This window comes from Mesitornis unicolor, unplaced genomic scaffold (assembly GCF_000695765.1).
Source record: "Mesitornis unicolor isolate BGI_N332 unplaced genomic scaffold, ASM69576v1 scaffold43620, whole genome shotgun sequence".
NCBI classification, from domain to species: domain Eukaryota; kingdom Metazoa; phylum Chordata; class Aves; order Mesitornithiformes; family Mesitornithidae; genus Mesitornis; species Mesitornis unicolor.
In genome coordinates this window covers 9,964-27,013 of record NW_010157059.1, presented here as the reverse complement: position 1 = coordinate 27,013, position 17,050 = coordinate 9,964, and the positions used below count along the sequence as shown (strand labels likewise).

The window sequence follows — 17,050 nt, the reverse complement described above, 5'->3', positions numbered from 1 at the left end:
GTGACCAAAGCCTGCGAGCGGACACGGCCCGACAGGAGGCCGGAGACCGGGGGAGAAGAATGTGTGGCTAAGCCGGGGAGTAGACGAAGTCTGTAGTTCAGTCGCGATAGACAGTTGTAACGGAGTTGTGGTTGGACCCTCCGGGTTTTTGATTCCGAGAGGCAGATGAAGGAGATGTAAATTTCTGTCGGTCTCCACACATCGCTTTTACTTTGAATCCCTCTTGCTGAAAAAGCTGAGGGGCAAACAGGCCCTTGACCTGTTTTCTTTTGACTCTGACGTTTTTCGTACAGCCCTGGGTCCCCAGGCGCTGCTGCAGGCTGCTGGGCAGCCGTCCTGATGGCACTTTTAGGTGAGAAACAGCTCTAAAAGTCCTCGGCAGTCTGCTTATAGTCCATAGTGTGAGCCTCATAGTCTATAATGGTGCTCCTCAGCTCTCTTTGGCAATGTGTAAAAGAAGGATGTAAATTGTAGTTCTTGTCATAAATGATGGAATTGTACTCTCCATTTTGTGTACCATATGATACATTTTAATTTCTAATGTCTCCTCAGGTTGGTCCTTGATCTTACTCACATCAGACCTGGGATTGCTTTTGAGAGGCAGAAATAACGCATGATTCTTCTTATGTTCATAGTTGTAATTTTAAGCAAAGGAACAAATAACTGAGTTTTCAGCATCAAGCCAATGTCATGAGACCAAGCAAGCCAGCTATGTCTGATGCTACGTTTGCATTCACTACCCAGCTATACAGGAATGAAGCAAAGGCTTTACAAACACAGGTATTATTTGACTTCTGCAGCAATGCTGAATTGGTTTTCATTTGTGATTGTTACAAAAATATGATTGTGACCCACTTCCTGAGGTAGCCCACTAGTAAATGTCAAATCTTCATACTTGCTTTCTTGATGCTGTCATATATAATCTTGACACTGTCCTTTTGTAGGGGTATTGATCAGAAACTACATCTGTAAATATTATTTACTTGTTTGTTGTGGTTTTATCCCAGTAGGTAGGTAAGCACACAAGTGCCTAATGTCATTTACAAGATTATCTAAATGTGTAATTTAAAATAGTCTTGAATACTGGCATTTGTCTGAGTGGATGGAATGCCTTGCATGCATTGAAGAAGCACTGTCATGACAGAATGCATTCTAGTGTGAAAGAAGATCCATTTTCCTTACTGTTATACACTAGAGGTGCATCATCTGTGTGAAGTGTTCTGTGTAACATCCATTTTTTCTTTTCCGCTTACATTTTTGAACAGCTCCAGTTCAATAGAAATATTCCTGCAGTTCCAGAGAACTTGGCTCTCAGATTCTGTAACCCCCGTCCAATTATAATAGAAAAACTGAAGGCATCCAATGATTGGAGAAATCTAGCTGCAAGTGAGAACGCCAGCATAAAAAGCTCTGGCGTATTTTCAGTAGTATCTGAAGAGAGACTAAAACTGGCTATTCAGCTAGCCAAAAGGGATGTAAAACGAAGACATCTTGAAGAGCAAGTGAAACAGCAAGTATTTGGAGATGCTGTCAGTAAACCATTATTGGCCCAGAAGTCACAACAGCAGAAGACTGAAGTATTTGAAATGCTGGAAAACAAAAACACAGTGAAGTCTCAAACTTGCTTGAAATATCAGCAGAAACTTAGTCAGCCTTCCAAAGTGGAGACTGCCACCTCTGGCGCTAAAGTTTATCTCTACACGCCAAATGAGGGAAAGCTAATACCAACTGTTTTGGACTCTCCACCCACCCGTGACACAGGACTGGACCCTAAGCCAAGCGTAAACAAAAAAGCAGATAAAAATATGCAGGAAGTTCAACGGCTGCAAAAGGAATTGAGGACCTATGTCCAGAAAATTGAAGAACTGACTAAAAAAGGTGTAAGGCTGAACAGTAGTTATGTTATATAAATGTACAGTATTTTCTTGATTTGTTTTTCTTCCTGGTTTTGTTTTGGGTTTTTTTTGGCTTATATTAGAATCCTTATTTAGTTCTAGTTTTTTGAGAACTATCTACTTTTTTTCCAAAAAACGCTAGAATGGTTAGCCAGTTTAAGCCATAGGAGGGTTTAATATCTCTGAGTGTTTGTGGTGAGTTCCAATCCAACCTGTAGTAAATTAGTGGTAGGCTAGTTAATAACATGGGTGAAAAAATACTGGTGTCTGTAGGCCTATTGGCTAGACTGTTCAGACTGCAAAAAACAGTATCATCATTAACCACATTCTTGCCTGTGTTGAGAAAACTGGTGAAAAACTGTGTTTCAACTGTGTTGAAAAAACAGGATTTCATCTCACAAGTCTGACTCACCTAATTTATGGCTGTGCAGTAGCATGATTAATGTGCTTTCTCACACTGCAGTGTGGGCTAATCCTGGTCAGCAGTGAAGCACCACACGCTTGCGCTCATTTACCCCCAGCAGGATAGGGGAGAGAATAGAACGATTAAAAGCAAGAAAACTTACAGGTTGCGATAAGGATAGTTTGATAAGGGAAAGAAAGAGGAAGAAGAAAGGAAAAAAACAACAAGCGATGCAAAGGCAGTCAGTCACTGCTTCCCACAAGTAGAACTAATGCCTGGCCAATTTTTGAGCTATGACTACTTTTTCCCCCAGAAATCCATTTTTTATTGCTCAGCAAGGCATGGAATATCCCTTTGGTCAGTTGGGGTCAGCTCTTCTGGCTGTGTTCCTTCCAACTTCTTGCACACCCCCAGCCTACACACTGGCAGGGCATAATTGAAAAAAGAGAAGGCCTTAGTGCTGTGCAAGTACTGCCTAGCGATAGCCAAAACACTGGTGTGTTACCCACACCAGTTTAGTCATAAATCCAAAACAGCACCATACTGGTTACTGTGAACAAAACTGACTCCATCCCAGCCAGCTCCAGTACACATGGCATTGCTTCTTTTGTCGTAACTCGCCGGAGGTTTAACCATTCCTGACTTTGAGTGCTTTACCTGCAACTTTGTAATAAAACTAAGGGGACCTGTGATTTCATAAGCTATAACTAATAAGCTATATTGTAGAAGACTGTTTAGTCAGATTCTAAATAGAAACATGATTTAGAGTTAAAACAGTTTGCTTGCATTACTGCTCAAGGGAGCCCTGCAAAATATAGGATACATTGTGTATTAATTCTGCATGAAAGAGGCTTATTGCTAAATTATGCTTGTTATTATGACTAGATCAGGATTTTCACAGGGTAAATTAAGACATAAAACCTTACATTTCATTCTTTTTAGGGAGAGACAAAGAAATTTTAGATCCTGATGAAGAGCAACGAGTTTGCTCTAGGAGACAGAAACAAGCTGCGCGGTCAGCTCGGATGCTGTATGTACTCCAGCAACAGGTAGGAACCAACATTTTGAATTGGAATGTATAGTAGCTACTTTATTGTGGTGGATTTGACAGAAATTAACTGAAATGAGAGAAATTCGATCGGGTTATCTCTGAACTTCCATGGCATTCTAGTTTAGATCTGAATGGTGTGACTAATTTCTCTCATGACTGGACAGAGATGAGCATCTCTGTGGAAAATTTGGACTTTCACTCAGACATTACACTGAAGATTAATTGTTCATTTATAGACATGGAGCTAATTCTGACTGACTTTCCCCTCTCTCTCCTTTGTTGATAAACAGGTAAAAGAAATTCAGGATGATTTAGAGAAACTGAGTCCTCATAGCATCAAACATACTAAAAAGGTAAGATGTAATTACGGTCAAACCCATGACTACAGTACTCTGTGGGCATACATAGTAGAAATATCAGAATGTGTTATAACCAGGCTACTTTATCTGAAGCTAGCATGATACTTGATATGCGTACTGTTGTGTAGTACCTTTAGTAGATTACCTAAATGCCTGTTTTGTTTTGCCTCACAAATAGCCTCATATCCATCAAAATTATCCCAAGCCTGAGTGTTTCTCCATGAAATTTTGGCAAGAATTCTTTGAATTGTATGAGTATTCATAGAAACTATAGCTATTAAAGCATTTATTTATAATTTCTCTAGTCTCAAGCAGTATCCAGATTGGCGGCAGCACACAGAGGAGCTGTACGAGCCTTGCAGGCATTTGCTAATCAGTTTACAGATCAAACAGAGCAGCAGATTCCTACCCACTACAAGGAACTGGGCAGTCTCATTCGACAACTCTCTCTCTGTTCTGCCAAACTAGAAATGGATTCTTCGATTTCTGACACTATCATAGATATTTTGCTGCAAGTTGAGGTAGGAAAAAACATTTTGTTTTTGCTAAGGCAGGAAAGATGTAGTGAAATATAAGATTGCAAACTATATCGTATGTGTCTGAAATGGCAGAATATCTTACTGTTGTGTTTGTTGGGTTTTTTTTCCCAAGTCCCTATTTTCTAATGTATGAATACATCTAATGTATGAATTTCTTATGTTCCTCAATAGTGATGGTCTAAAATTGAGTTGCATCCTTAACAGAGAAGCTACCTGCTGCTGTTCTTGTTGCCAGTCTTGCTGTTGCTGGTCTTGTCTTTATTGGCACTCCTGATAGGATTTTTACTGTTCTGAACTGCTTATGAGAACAGTAACAGTGCTGACTCCCTGAGAACAGGAAAGGAAGTTTGAACTTAGCATTGAAAGAAGTCTCTCTCTGTCTTACCATAGTCATGTGGGCATTTTTTTTGTTTGTAGCCTTCATGTCCATTTCTTTTTGAACATGCTGTAAGCAGATATTTTGCTGAAGTCAATTGTAAATACAAAAATGCAAGCCTTTTCTGTAAGATTTAAGTTAATAATGTGATGAAGCTTCTGGATGAACAAGCTATCGTGAATAGACGCTACTACAAAACCAACATCACACCAAGAAAGTTCCAGCTCCTTGTAATCTCTTGGATTTGCTTCTCATTATTACATCAGGTTTACTGAGAGAATAATTAAAGTTCTAAATATTTGGTGCAGGATCTGGATTCACTGCTGGAAAAGAAACACACAGCCAAAAAAGTGAAGAAATTTATTTCAACATCTCAGAGCAAATCTCCAAGGAACACTGAGGCATTTCCAGCCAGAAAGCAGCTTACATCTCCAAAAGGAGAAAACAAACATGTCACCTTAAAGGGGCAGCGTGAACAAGAACCTAGAAAACCTCCAGCTGCGAGAAGTCTCTTGACTGGTTTGTATTTTGAATTACTAAATACATTTTTATCAGTTAACTTACCATCTGCCGTTCAGTTTTGTAGTATGTTGTGTGTTGTTGATCACAAGTGTATAGCAGCCCATATGTAGTTATCAGATTTACACAGCCTTGTTATGCTTTTTTTTCAGCTGTTCCCCCGAGATGATAGACAGGTCTATATGGCTCTTTATAACTTTATTATTATTATCATCATATTCTTCCTGTTTTGTCCATTTCTTTTTCCATGGGCTACAGTTGGATTGTTTTTCTGATGTGTACGTCTAAATGGCAGTTTACAAGTCGACATCAGTGTTGCATACAAATATCTACCTAGATAATACTGTATAAATATATTATTTTGAAATGCAAAGTCGTTGACTGTTAGCAAATCTCCAGCAAAGCTATCATCGTTTAACTGTTTGCAGTGAAAAAGACGGACTGAAGCCTCGGCCCAGAATTTCCTTGGTTTGTGCAGTTTCTCAACTTTTGAGAGGAGTGGCTGTGTTTTATTCTTGCCAGTACGTTAATGTCTTCTGCACAGCAATCACAGCTTCAGTACCTGGAGACATGCTAGCTGATAGTTAAGCTGAAGACTTCAGGTTTTTTCACTACTAGTTCACCATCCAACCTTTGGGAATTGGTTTACTTTATTTTTCTTTTTACTTCATATATTAAAGGAAATGGACTTTATTCTTTCTCAGGGTGTTGCTAGATAAATTTGCCACCTGAAGTATTTTGACACCTCATGAAAGTCATTATAGCTTATTACATCGTTATATAACCTTTGTTATTTGTTTTTCTGCTTTAGGATGTCTTTCTCATATGTCATAGTATTTTTTTACTAGAATAGTAAGTATTCCTTTCTACCCTAGGTAAGGGAGAGAAGAAATCTATGAGATTAATTAAACTTTGGCAGTCCAGAAAGACAGTGTATTGACAAGCATCTAATCGTTTCCACATGTCTTGCTGCCTAAAAAAGAATGGTTTGTTACCACTGCCTAGGCCTCATATGGAATTACTACCAAAAGGCTTTCCCATTACTTTCATATATATGTGTATTTTTGAATATGTATATACAAATAATATATTTAAATATATATGCACACAAAACCCAAAATCTCCTGTTCATTGGAACAGTTTAAGAAAGACGATTTATTTAATACTTGTCAGGAAATACAAGGTTGGGGTTTTTTCTTTTTTACTTTTTTTTGAAATTATGGTAGGGCTTAGAATTTCATGATTTGGTATATCTAGCATAACAGAAGTATCAAATATAGAAAAAAGATGATTCTTGCCCCTTTCAACTTACAGTTGAAAGTTTATTTATTATTTTTGGTACAAATAAACATTGACATGTTACAAATATTTCAGCAGTTCAGAAGGCAAACAGTTGTGCTCAGAAATTGCACAATAAATTCCAAGAAGAAAATAACCCACCTATTCCAGAGAGAAATGCTACTTTAGGAAGCACAGATGCATTGGTGAGAGCTAGAGCTATAAAGAAAGATCCCGTCTTTGAAAGTGGCCCTTTAAAGAAGAAAGGTGTGTTATTACCTGCAAAATCACAGGTATGGACATGATAAAATAATTTATGCTTTCTTCTACCTGTCCTCTGGATTTGTTATATAATGTAAGACCCTAAATTTTGCAAATAGTTGGGGAGGTTTATTAATTTTTTTCCCCTTCCTCAGAGTATCACCTTCAGCTTGAAAAATCAGATCTGACACAGTAACATAGGTGTATGCATATGTAACTTTTACTGCTTCCTGTATCTATCTGTTACTGAAGACTGTGAGCAGGAAGGTTAAGCATTTCAGTAGTTCATGCTTAGGGGATTAATCTAAGTATTCTTGTAGCAAATACGAATATGGCAATAATATAGTGTCATGGTTGAATAAAATTTTACCTTGGAAATCTATTTGGATTTATTTAGAGTTAACATAGAATCTAATTCTGAACATTTCAAAAGAAGTTTTTCCCCATGAAGAGCAACATTGGAAAAATTGGAACTGTTTGCAAAAATAATAGTTGCGGGATTAAGCATGTGTTCTGTTCAGGCACCATTGTACTTCCCTTTAGATCAGTTGTAAAACATCCACCTATGTCAGCTGTGCAACAAAGCCAGCAGGCATGCCTCCAAGACAAATTCGGAAGCAGAATGCAAAGTATTTTAAAAATTCAACAACTAGAATGTATTTTTTTAATGCGACTGTGTTAATTTTAAGGGAATGGCAAAATCTGTCAAATCAAGATGGGTACAGCCTCGAGGAAAGCATGCCCGATTTCAAGAGACAACTATAGCTTTTCAGCTAAAAGAGAACAAACGACTTGTTAAGGAGAGCAGAATGCCCTGCGTGCCTTCAAGCCAAGCCTCTCCGCCTGTTTCGTGCAAATGGTACGTTCACAGTCTTGTGGAACCCATCCTTGGCCTGCTTTGCTGTGGAAATGCTGCTGTGTCTGTACTTGTAAATAGGATGGATTTGGCCTGGCTGTCAGACCATGACGGCAAGTAGCACAGCACAGCCCACTACCCGATAGAGCGACCTCGTTCATACAGCCTGAGAAGAGCTGTTGCTTTATGGTTTTTCCTGGATCATGTCCCAGTGTTGTCTGGGAGTTGCAGACAAACTGTGCTAGGCAGGGCATTAGCAAAACACATGGTATGCAGAATGGGAATTCACAGCACTGCACTAAGAAGGTAAATATTATTCTCCCTGTTCCAGAAGGACAAGATATATATCTTTTTCCCAGCCCATAATAGAGTCCAGGTTGGTTTATTTCAAACTATACTCAGCATCCGGTAGACCAGGGCTCCCCAAATTTAGTTTGCTTTGGGACTGCTGTTTGTGGCTGTTGAAGCAGGAGGTCCAACCACTGAACTGGCTGCTGGATCTGTACTACGCAGTGTGCATGGTAGGATAACAAGCTCCTCTCTCTGGGCAGTATTTGTGGATAGCTGTGGAGATGCCTGTTTGCCAGTAGCAGAAACATAATTGAGGATTCCTGGTTCTCAGCAGAGTTTCCTGGCTTATGTGGTCTTAAAGTCAGTATAAATTTTCTCTCTAAAGTTTTTTTGCAAATTTTCTAAATGAATACGCAGAACCACATGATTTCATTCTTTGGTTTTTAGAACGTGCATTTTGCAACCTTCTATATTACTGTTTCATTTTTGAAGACTAGCATGGCTTGAAGCAGAAACTTCAAGAAGAGTGAATGTTCTTACACTAGCAGAGGAGAAATGAAAAAAAATACAAAAGTTAGGGTAATTACTTATTTTGAAGAGCTAATAAATGATGTCAGATCTGATAGTCTTCTCCCCATTCCTATCAGTCCCCCCAAAAGTACATTTATGTGTTTAAATTTTTCAGATTATTGTTGTCATACCAAGTTTCAGAATGGCATTCTCATTTGTTCTCTTTTGTGTAGGTCACAAGGTGCTTCTCCAGCCCAGTATGCAGACAAAGTTGAGAAGGCAGTACGGGAGCGCTTAGAACCTCTATTAGATAGGACACAGGTAGTACAGCCAAGCTCATACCACTGGTCAAAGGATGCCTTTACAGCTGTAGAAAGGGGCAACACATTTTCTTTTCACCTCAATGCAAGTCATATTTATGTAGTCATCACCGATTTGGACATTTGGAGAGTGTATTTCCATTTCAGTATGTGGGTCTGGAACTATTGTAGTGATGTTGGCAAAGCTGCATTATATTTCTTTATTTTTTTTCTGGTTTTTTTTTTTTTTTGGTTAGCTTTTTGTCAAGTAGATGCATTTTTAAGTTGGTTTTGAATGGTCATAACAGTTCCATGCTGAACGTGATGAGACTCGATAAGATTATTTTAATAATTCTTACAGTACCATATTTAATGACTAAATAAATTTGGACTAGTAATATTAGTGACTAATAATACAGAAAGCTTTATTATCATGAGAGGATTTACATTTTATTTAGAAGATCAGGCTCTCCTTGGAAACAAACTGTCATTAGAAGGATTCTTCATGTATAAACCACCTTTTAACTCATGCAACTGAGCAGGTATATTTTATCTGTATGTCATAGAGTAAAGCTGTTTGACATTTCAGCTAGATTTTTATCTTTGCCATGTAGCAGAATGCATCTGGAGGAGTAGTACTGATTTCCCAAACTTAGCAATTTCAGCTTACGTAAGCCACATCTTTAAAACCGTGTCACTGCATGGGCATGTGTGCCTTCTAAAGTGCTGTTTTGTAACCATGTACAATATGAAACAACAAGACGTTGATGTGACCTCGAATGTGTAAAGTGGTTTAGGAGGGAAAAATGTTTTCATATAAAACAGTATAGGTAAATGAATAATGATATCTCACCAGGCCTAACTGGTAAAATTTGACACAGCTGAAAACTACAGCTGTGGCCTGGATCCTGTGTATTTACTCATTTCCACCAGGAGCTGCTCTGAGACTGTTCCCATGTGACAAGTTAAATGTGTGTAGTGTGTTGTAAGATGATGGCCTTTGCTTTACTTTCTTGAATTCCTGGGTGATCCCTGAACTTGTGACAGTTTCATCTTCAACTTGGGAACAGAGTTGTGTAGCCAGCTTTTTCCCTGTTAATTGATGTTACTGAGTTGTTTTTATTGAATTGGCTTAGTGTGTGGGTGGAAGGAAAATAGGCATTTATTTGTATTTTCATTGAAGGGAAAAGTTGAAATGACAATTGGATTATTTCCATGACTTGCTGTAAGAAATGTTAGCTTTGTAAGCTTACTTTCCCCCTTCTTTTTTTTTTTCTCTCTTTCTTTCTCACATTGGCTGTGCAAATTTTTTTGGGGTTTTTTTGGTTGTTTTTTTTGTTTTTGTTTTTTAATAACAGGTTGCAACAAATGCAGATATTCTGAGTGAAAAGCTATTGGATGATCTTTTGGAAGATACTGCTCAGGAACTGTGGAGTATGGAGCAGCATGAGAGACTCCAGACTGAGACTTTGCCTGTGGCTGACACTTGTAGTCTGGAGTCAATGTTGCAAAGAATGGAGGAAATTGAAGTAAGATTTTATCTTTGGGTTGGTGTCATTAGTGCAAATTTATTGTAGTATCTGTAAGTATTTACATTCTTAAATTCTTAAAGTAGTACAACTGAACTGCTAAGTATGTGTTCATTGATTCATTTTGTATGTTCAAAACTAGCGATACCAGGAGGATGTACGCAGGAGATTCACCCAGATAGTGTACAGTGATTTGGAGTTCTGTGCCCAGGAAGACAAAATGGGTAAGTGTCTTTTTTAATGCAACTCGTTTTTCCTTTAATTTATATCTTTAAATTCAGCTGTTTTGAAATCAGAATCATTGGATTATGTGTGGTCAAATAGCACTACCTGGGCACGTTTTTTACTAGAGTTGCTCTTTTCAGAGAACTGTTTCTAAAATCAGTATCTGAAAGAAGAAGGGATCTCTGCTGAGTGTCATTTTCTACTTGTCTTTATTGGGGCTGCATTTGGATGGAAAGCACTGCCACTGCAACTTAGCTGAAAGAACAAGAACTTTAACACATAGTTCCAATCATCAAATGCTAGGTTTGAATGTTGTCCCTTTTCTAGGCATTTGTCATTCCTTAGCTTAGGTATTTTCTTTTCTACCAAAATGTGAGCAATGATTTTTGTACAGTCAAGATGACATTCCATAAGTACATACACTCCAATTTGACTGTAAGCTACTTGAATTTACTCCAGAAGATAGCTAGTTTATTTTCGAAGTCTGAGGTATCCTAAAACCACTCATTTTCTTGTTAAGCTCTTCATGACTTGCCTGTCTCAGTTTTGAGAAAGGTACTGGCAAATCTGTAAATCTTAATCTTGAAAAGAGTATTTATTGTGTTCCCATTTGATTTGATTCCTTTGCAACATCATCAGTTACTTAGCAGTAATCAATTTCATGGTGATGAATTCAAAACTTTTCTCAAGAGTTCACGGTATAGTGAAACAGTCTCAGTTTGTTCCTGCTGCTGTTTTGCAACAATTTAAAATGTTATTTTCTTCCTTCTAGAACAACAAATTGCACCAATAGCTAAAAGACCTACATCTCCTCATCCAATTCAGATGACCAAATTAAGTGGATGCGCAGAGCCAGTAATGGACATTTTATCTGAAAAACTTTTTGATGGCAAGTAAGTAGAATACTTGACCCTACGCTGAACTGTGGTCTTCATTATAGTGTTTTCATTACAGAAAATTATGGTTACTCTTTGAAGATATTTTCTGGTCTTTCAAAAAGATCCTTGAAAATCTAGTTCTGGCTTAATGACTATTTCATATTTCCAGTGATAGTGATGAAAACAAAGAAGGAGAGGAGAAGTTGCAGACTGGAAATAACATTCTGCAGCCCCTGACTCAGAATTCTCTACAGAAGGAAAGCCGTGTGTCTCTCTCAGTGCCAAAGCATATGCTCCAGAGCATCTTGGATTATAACAGCAGATACGAGCATCACTTAAAGCTTATTTCCCATGAGGCGGTAGGCAGTTTCAATCCATGGCAGATTGCTGAGAGGTATGTGAACTATATTTGTGTTTTTGAAGCGAATCTATTAGCTGATGATCAGGTTTGTCTGTCCTTATTCAGGAAAGGAGTGGGGAGAGGGCTATTTAAATTCCAAATTGAAAGCCAGAAGCAGTTGGCTATTGGACTGTTTCTCTACTGGTACTTGGTGTTCATGTATTTTTAAAGTAGTTGGATAAAACAAAAGAATAGGGAAGCAGAATGTCCTGGAGGAGTGATTCCCGCCCCCCCCCCATCTTTCTATGGTATTACCACAAAAAAAACAACTGCGTGAAATGTAGGGTAACTTTTAATTATTTTCAGATGGCTATCATCAACAGGTAAATTGGAAGAAAACAAAATTAACTACTTCTTATTTTTCTGGGTGAAAAAGAAATAATGCACTGTAAATAACTGTGCAAATTTTAATCTTTGTGGTGAGGCATTATGAAGTTGTTGTTTCATGGAACAGCAGTTGATATTCTTTAAAAAGAAACCACTGGCCTTAGCATAGATTTTGGTGGTTCCTCTTCCACAAGTCTTCATGGAGTTCACTGTGGGAAGTTGGGTTATGGTTGAACTTGATGACTGTAAAGGTCTTTTCCTACCAAATGATTCTCTGATTCTATAGGTGGCTTACCATCCCTTAGTACAAATAGAAGAGATGGAGAAGCCTTAAGTAACAGTCTCTCTGCTGTTTGCTTGTTAGCAAAGAAAAATTGTTTATCGTGCTCACTGTCTGCTAAGTCAATCAGGGCAGTGTAAGCTGAAATACCCATCCTGGCACTGAAGCTTCAATAGGTGTTGTAATTGCTGAGAAACAGGTATAGCAACTAAATTATATCACTGGTTATAATTTCCTTGCGCTTTTCTTGATTGCCTACAATTGCCTAGAAATAATTTTCAGTTATTTCAGAAATTACCTATTGGTCTTGTAAAGTCCTAGCATAAAAAAGTATGGAAATAGAGGCTGAAGAAATACTGGCACAGCATCAGTTGGCATAGAGGGGCCGTTAATTCCCTGCAGTGGAAATCAGAAGACTTTGGACTGGGAGGAAAGAAATTAAAGAAGAAAACTCTAGAGAGTATTGAGAAAGAATTACAAAACCTAACTTCAGTGGTTGTAGATGGAATGATTGGCCTTAATTGCCTGTGTTGGCAGATTGGGCATCAGGCTTATTTTCTGAAAGATTTTAAACTTCTGCATGCATTTTTGACATGGTGCCATTGAAATCAGTGATACAGCTCATTTGAGTAACATTTGGTATTTGCATCAGCATTCCCAGGAACAGGTCCTGCAATATTTGAGATGACTTGCATGCGTGAAGTTAATCATGTGTGTTGATGGTTTGCCCAACTGTGGATAAGTGGGCAGGTATTTCAATAACTGTGGTTAGACCACTGTTAATGAATCTTCTGAACTAAACCACTGAAATACGCCTTGTCAGCTCTCAGTACTGTCATTCTGCCTTGTGAACTGTACTCCTTTGTATAACTGGTGTGAGACTGGGTCAGAGGACCAGCATCTTCTTGGGATGGGCAGATGGATCAAATGGCAGGGACTCAAATGCCAGGAGAAGTCCTGGCAGCTGAATTCCGCTGCTGCCATTCACCTGATACATGTTACCTGAAATCAAACTACAAATACAGTCGGATGTCCAGCATGCGTCACTGACTTATTCTTACCACCAGAGGGCATTATGCATATTTTTATATAAAATAATATCACAGTGTTCAAAAGAAACACTCCCATGCTATCCTCAAAAGGTCTTAGAAGGACTAGCTTTATGATATTTTAGAATATATGCAAAACTGAAAAGAAGTTTTCAAGAGGCCAGTAAACATTTGTGTTCTTAACACTAAAATAGTTTTCCCTTCTATAATACCTGCTGTGGTCCAGAGATCACTGAAAACTGAAATTTCTCATCTTTTCTTTAAACTGTATTGCTCTCAGTAAGTTCTGATTCACTTACAGCTAAAATGAGTAAGAAGCTTCCCATTTACTTCAGTGTCCTTTGGATGAGCACCACCAAACATTAGCTCTTATTCCCAAAGCAGGATTATTACCTAAGAGTTTGAAAAAAGGAGGCAACTGAGATCTCTCAACACTTTTAAGCATGAAGTGATGGTTCAGGCTATGTTCCTTTGCTATGAACCAGACTGAGGAAAGAATTTCTTAGATCTTATACAGCACATATCAGACTACATATCAGATTATTTTTTTTTTGGCTAAGCAGTAGAAAGAATTAAAAAACTTGAATATTTGCCTTTTAAAATCAGAGCATCAATATCAATGGAATGAATGACTGAAATTTGAAATCTGACTTTCTGAACCTTTTCCTTTTGTTTACTTCCTTCCCTCTCCCTCAGTCTTGCAGAGCAACTAACAGAAGAAGCCCTATGTGATGTGGCAGCAGAGCTGCAGGATGTCTGTGAGGATTACGCAGAAGCTGTGTTCACGTCGGAGTTTTTGCAGCCAGCGCAGTAAATGCTTTCAAATTACCCCTTTGTCAAGTGCAATATCGGCCTCGGTCTAGCTGTCTTACCAGATGACCTCATTTTTCATGGTGGTTTGGTTTGGTTTTGTTTTAAGTCTGTGGGGTTCTGTTCACCAAATGAATTAAGTCTATCAAGGATTCATCTCAGGTTTTTATAAAACCATTATCATAATGTTTTCTTTTCAGACTGTATTATACTGTATTTATCAGGACTTTTTTTTTTTTAGCTAGTGTTTCAACAGAACGAAGTAAACTGTTACAGGTAAAGTTTATATATTTCAGTAGGAATACTGATCCATTTGTATACCTGTATTACTTCATTCATTTTTATGTGTGATCTTTTTACCAGAATAAAATACTGGGAGGAGAACTGGTTTCAAGCAGTATCACGGACTTAGCTGTGCTGTGCCTCAATTTTCTTTAAAATGAGGAGAATCTGACTTTCCTACCTCATAAGGGAGCTATGGGATTTAGTTGATTCTTCTCAGTGAAATGCATTGAATATATCTGATGGTTGTGTTGGAAGAATGAAGCATTATTGGTATTTCTAAAGCCAAGATGGAACAGTCCAGAGTAAAAGCTGTTTGGTTTGCTGTTTAGGGCTTTCAGAATCATGTAAGAAAGATGTTGTCTGACCACCACGCTTAGCATATATACTAGAATGAGTTCACAGTTCCTTTGTCAATGTGGCTATCCAAAGGCAGGATTCTCATGGCACAGCATTAAGTAGATGTAAGCACTTGGTGTTGACTATACTTGTAGGCTAACATTATGCTTGGACTCCTGCAGTCAGCTGCTGAATGTCATACTTCTTCTGTTGGTCTCTGAATGTCACTGATACGTCATGCACAGATAAGTGAGGCCTTCCAATAGAAGCACATGATGGAGATTTTCTTCCTTTTTTTCTTAAACTAGTCTAAGTTGTTATAATTTTATCAGCATATAGTGATCCAGGCCCACATTCCTTAATCTCGAGTCCCATTGCAATCAAGATCAACAAAATAAATGAACAATTGGCATTTCTGCAATATTGAATTAACATGTTTGTTTCAAGTAATCAATGTATTAGTTTGGGTTGTGTTTGGAGCGAACAATAATTAATAATATTTTATGGTAGCATTCTAGGGAAATGTGAGTTCAGCCCTTGGGGGTAACCAAAAAACCCAATATGACAGTGTTTCATTTGAATTTCTTTTCTCTGATAGTGTTCCACCTATAACAGAATCATTTTTAACCTCCTAAGATTATTTTTATTTCCCCTAATTATAGCATATATTTTTTAAAAAAAGTTTTTATTGAAGCCTGTTTACTGTTTTGTTTGTCTTGAAATTTACGCCAAATGTGTTGATGTAAATGCTACTGCTGATGTTGGACTTTGCTGATGTGTGATTTCTGTAATTTAAAACACTATCTTTTTTATTTCTAAGATTATAGATAAGCCTGGTTTTAAGTCCAGAATATTAAAGCCATAGTGTCTCTATGGATGCGTATACACACTTGTGAAATTATTTTCAAGATACTTTGTTTTTTAATAAACAACACTTGTTTCTTAGAACTGAACATATTTTTATTTTAAGATAGCTTCCATCTGAACCCAATTGGAATAGTGAGCGCACAACATGCAAAGGAGTACCTGGCAACATTACAAGAGTCAGAATACATGGTCGTCTGTCAAGGTAAACGTGCCTTCTCTCTTAAATCCCAGGATGCCGTGAGTGGTATCCAATGACTGATGATGCCAAAGTGAACTTTTATTTTGGATGAGAATTTTGTGGCATTTGGGTGCCACCCACCTTCAAGCAGAAATGTGTGGAGAGCGAAGGCTTTAGGTAGGATCCCTGACTTCACACTCTTCAGTCCTTCTTAAGGAGCTTAACTAAAGGACTTTGTAATGCATTATTTGCACGTGCCAGCTAGACAGTTACAAAGTTTCTACCCTGAAAAACTTTGTAATTGTAGGGCTTCATTTAAAGTGACTGCATGTCATTGTTCCTAAGGGAAAAATTGGTATCAAGCTAGATAAACATATGTGTGCATAATCCTTGCCACAGTATGGTGATAGAGACTGTATATGGGTCTGAAATGCGCAAGCACAAGACCACTGCAATTGTTAACGATGCATCTGTTCAGCCATGTTAACTGGCACAGACTTACTTAAAGCACTGTTGTGCATCTGAGTCCATACTTCTTTAAAGCTAAGTCATGGGGGAGTACCAGAAGCAGTTTCAGACTTTTAAAGTATTTTAATGGTACAGATAGTGAAGAATGTATTTTCTTGGAGACTGAACTATTTCTCATTGCTGAAAGTCTTTAGGAACGGATTAGATATCCAGAAGATATGATTCTACACGGTATTGCAGAGGATCCACTTCCATGGATCTGGACTAGATTTCACTGTAAGATCTTTGCAGTTGTAGGTTTTTTCAGTGTCGGAGCTGTGAGAGGGACGAAGCAAAAACAGGATGAAAGAATTCAATGGTTCTATAGATGTGTGGATGACTCCAACAAATATAAATTGCTGCAGTCATATATCGCTGAAGTAGAATTGAAGTTTAGAGTGCTTCGGAGTGATTCAGGTGATGGGTGGTTGAAGCATATCAGAGCAGTTTGGTGCGAGGGCAGTGCCATATCCTGGGTGCACAGCAGGCGTTAATCACTCCACCCAGCCAGCCAGCCTGGGACCTCTGCCTATGGCCAGGAGCCCTCAGACCCTGGTCCTTGCCAAAGCTGTGCCACAAGTACAGCCATGCCCCCCTGCTCATCCAGACTTGACCATGGCTCCGACTCACTGCTGTGTGTGTTCTGGTGCTGCCTGGGCTGTCAGTGGGACCCGTGCCTGTCCCCATCCTGCCTGGCTCGGGGCTGTGGGACTGTGTCCTGCTGGGGCAGCCACTCCCCAGC

At 38.5% G+C, this 17,050-nt stretch overlaps 1 protein-coding gene across 1 annotated transcript; it reads left to right on the top strand.

Moving 5' to 3' along the window:
* Positions 1-690: 690 nt before the first annotated feature.
* On the top strand, positions 691-14,139 carry KIAA0753 (KIAA0753 ortholog). Its single transcript, XM_010178675.1, is given in 15 exon segments — positions 691-780; positions 1,266-1,878; positions 3,241-3,347; positions 3,640-3,702; positions 4,014-4,229; positions 4,932-5,142; positions 6,517-6,713; positions 7,371-7,540; positions 8,321-8,407; positions 8,572-8,662; positions 9,996-10,166; positions 10,309-10,390; positions 11,164-11,284; positions 11,439-11,663; positions 14,022-14,139. Coding segments are annotated over 15 exon segments (2,562 nt in total).
* Positions 14,140-17,050: the final 2,911 nt, after the last annotated feature.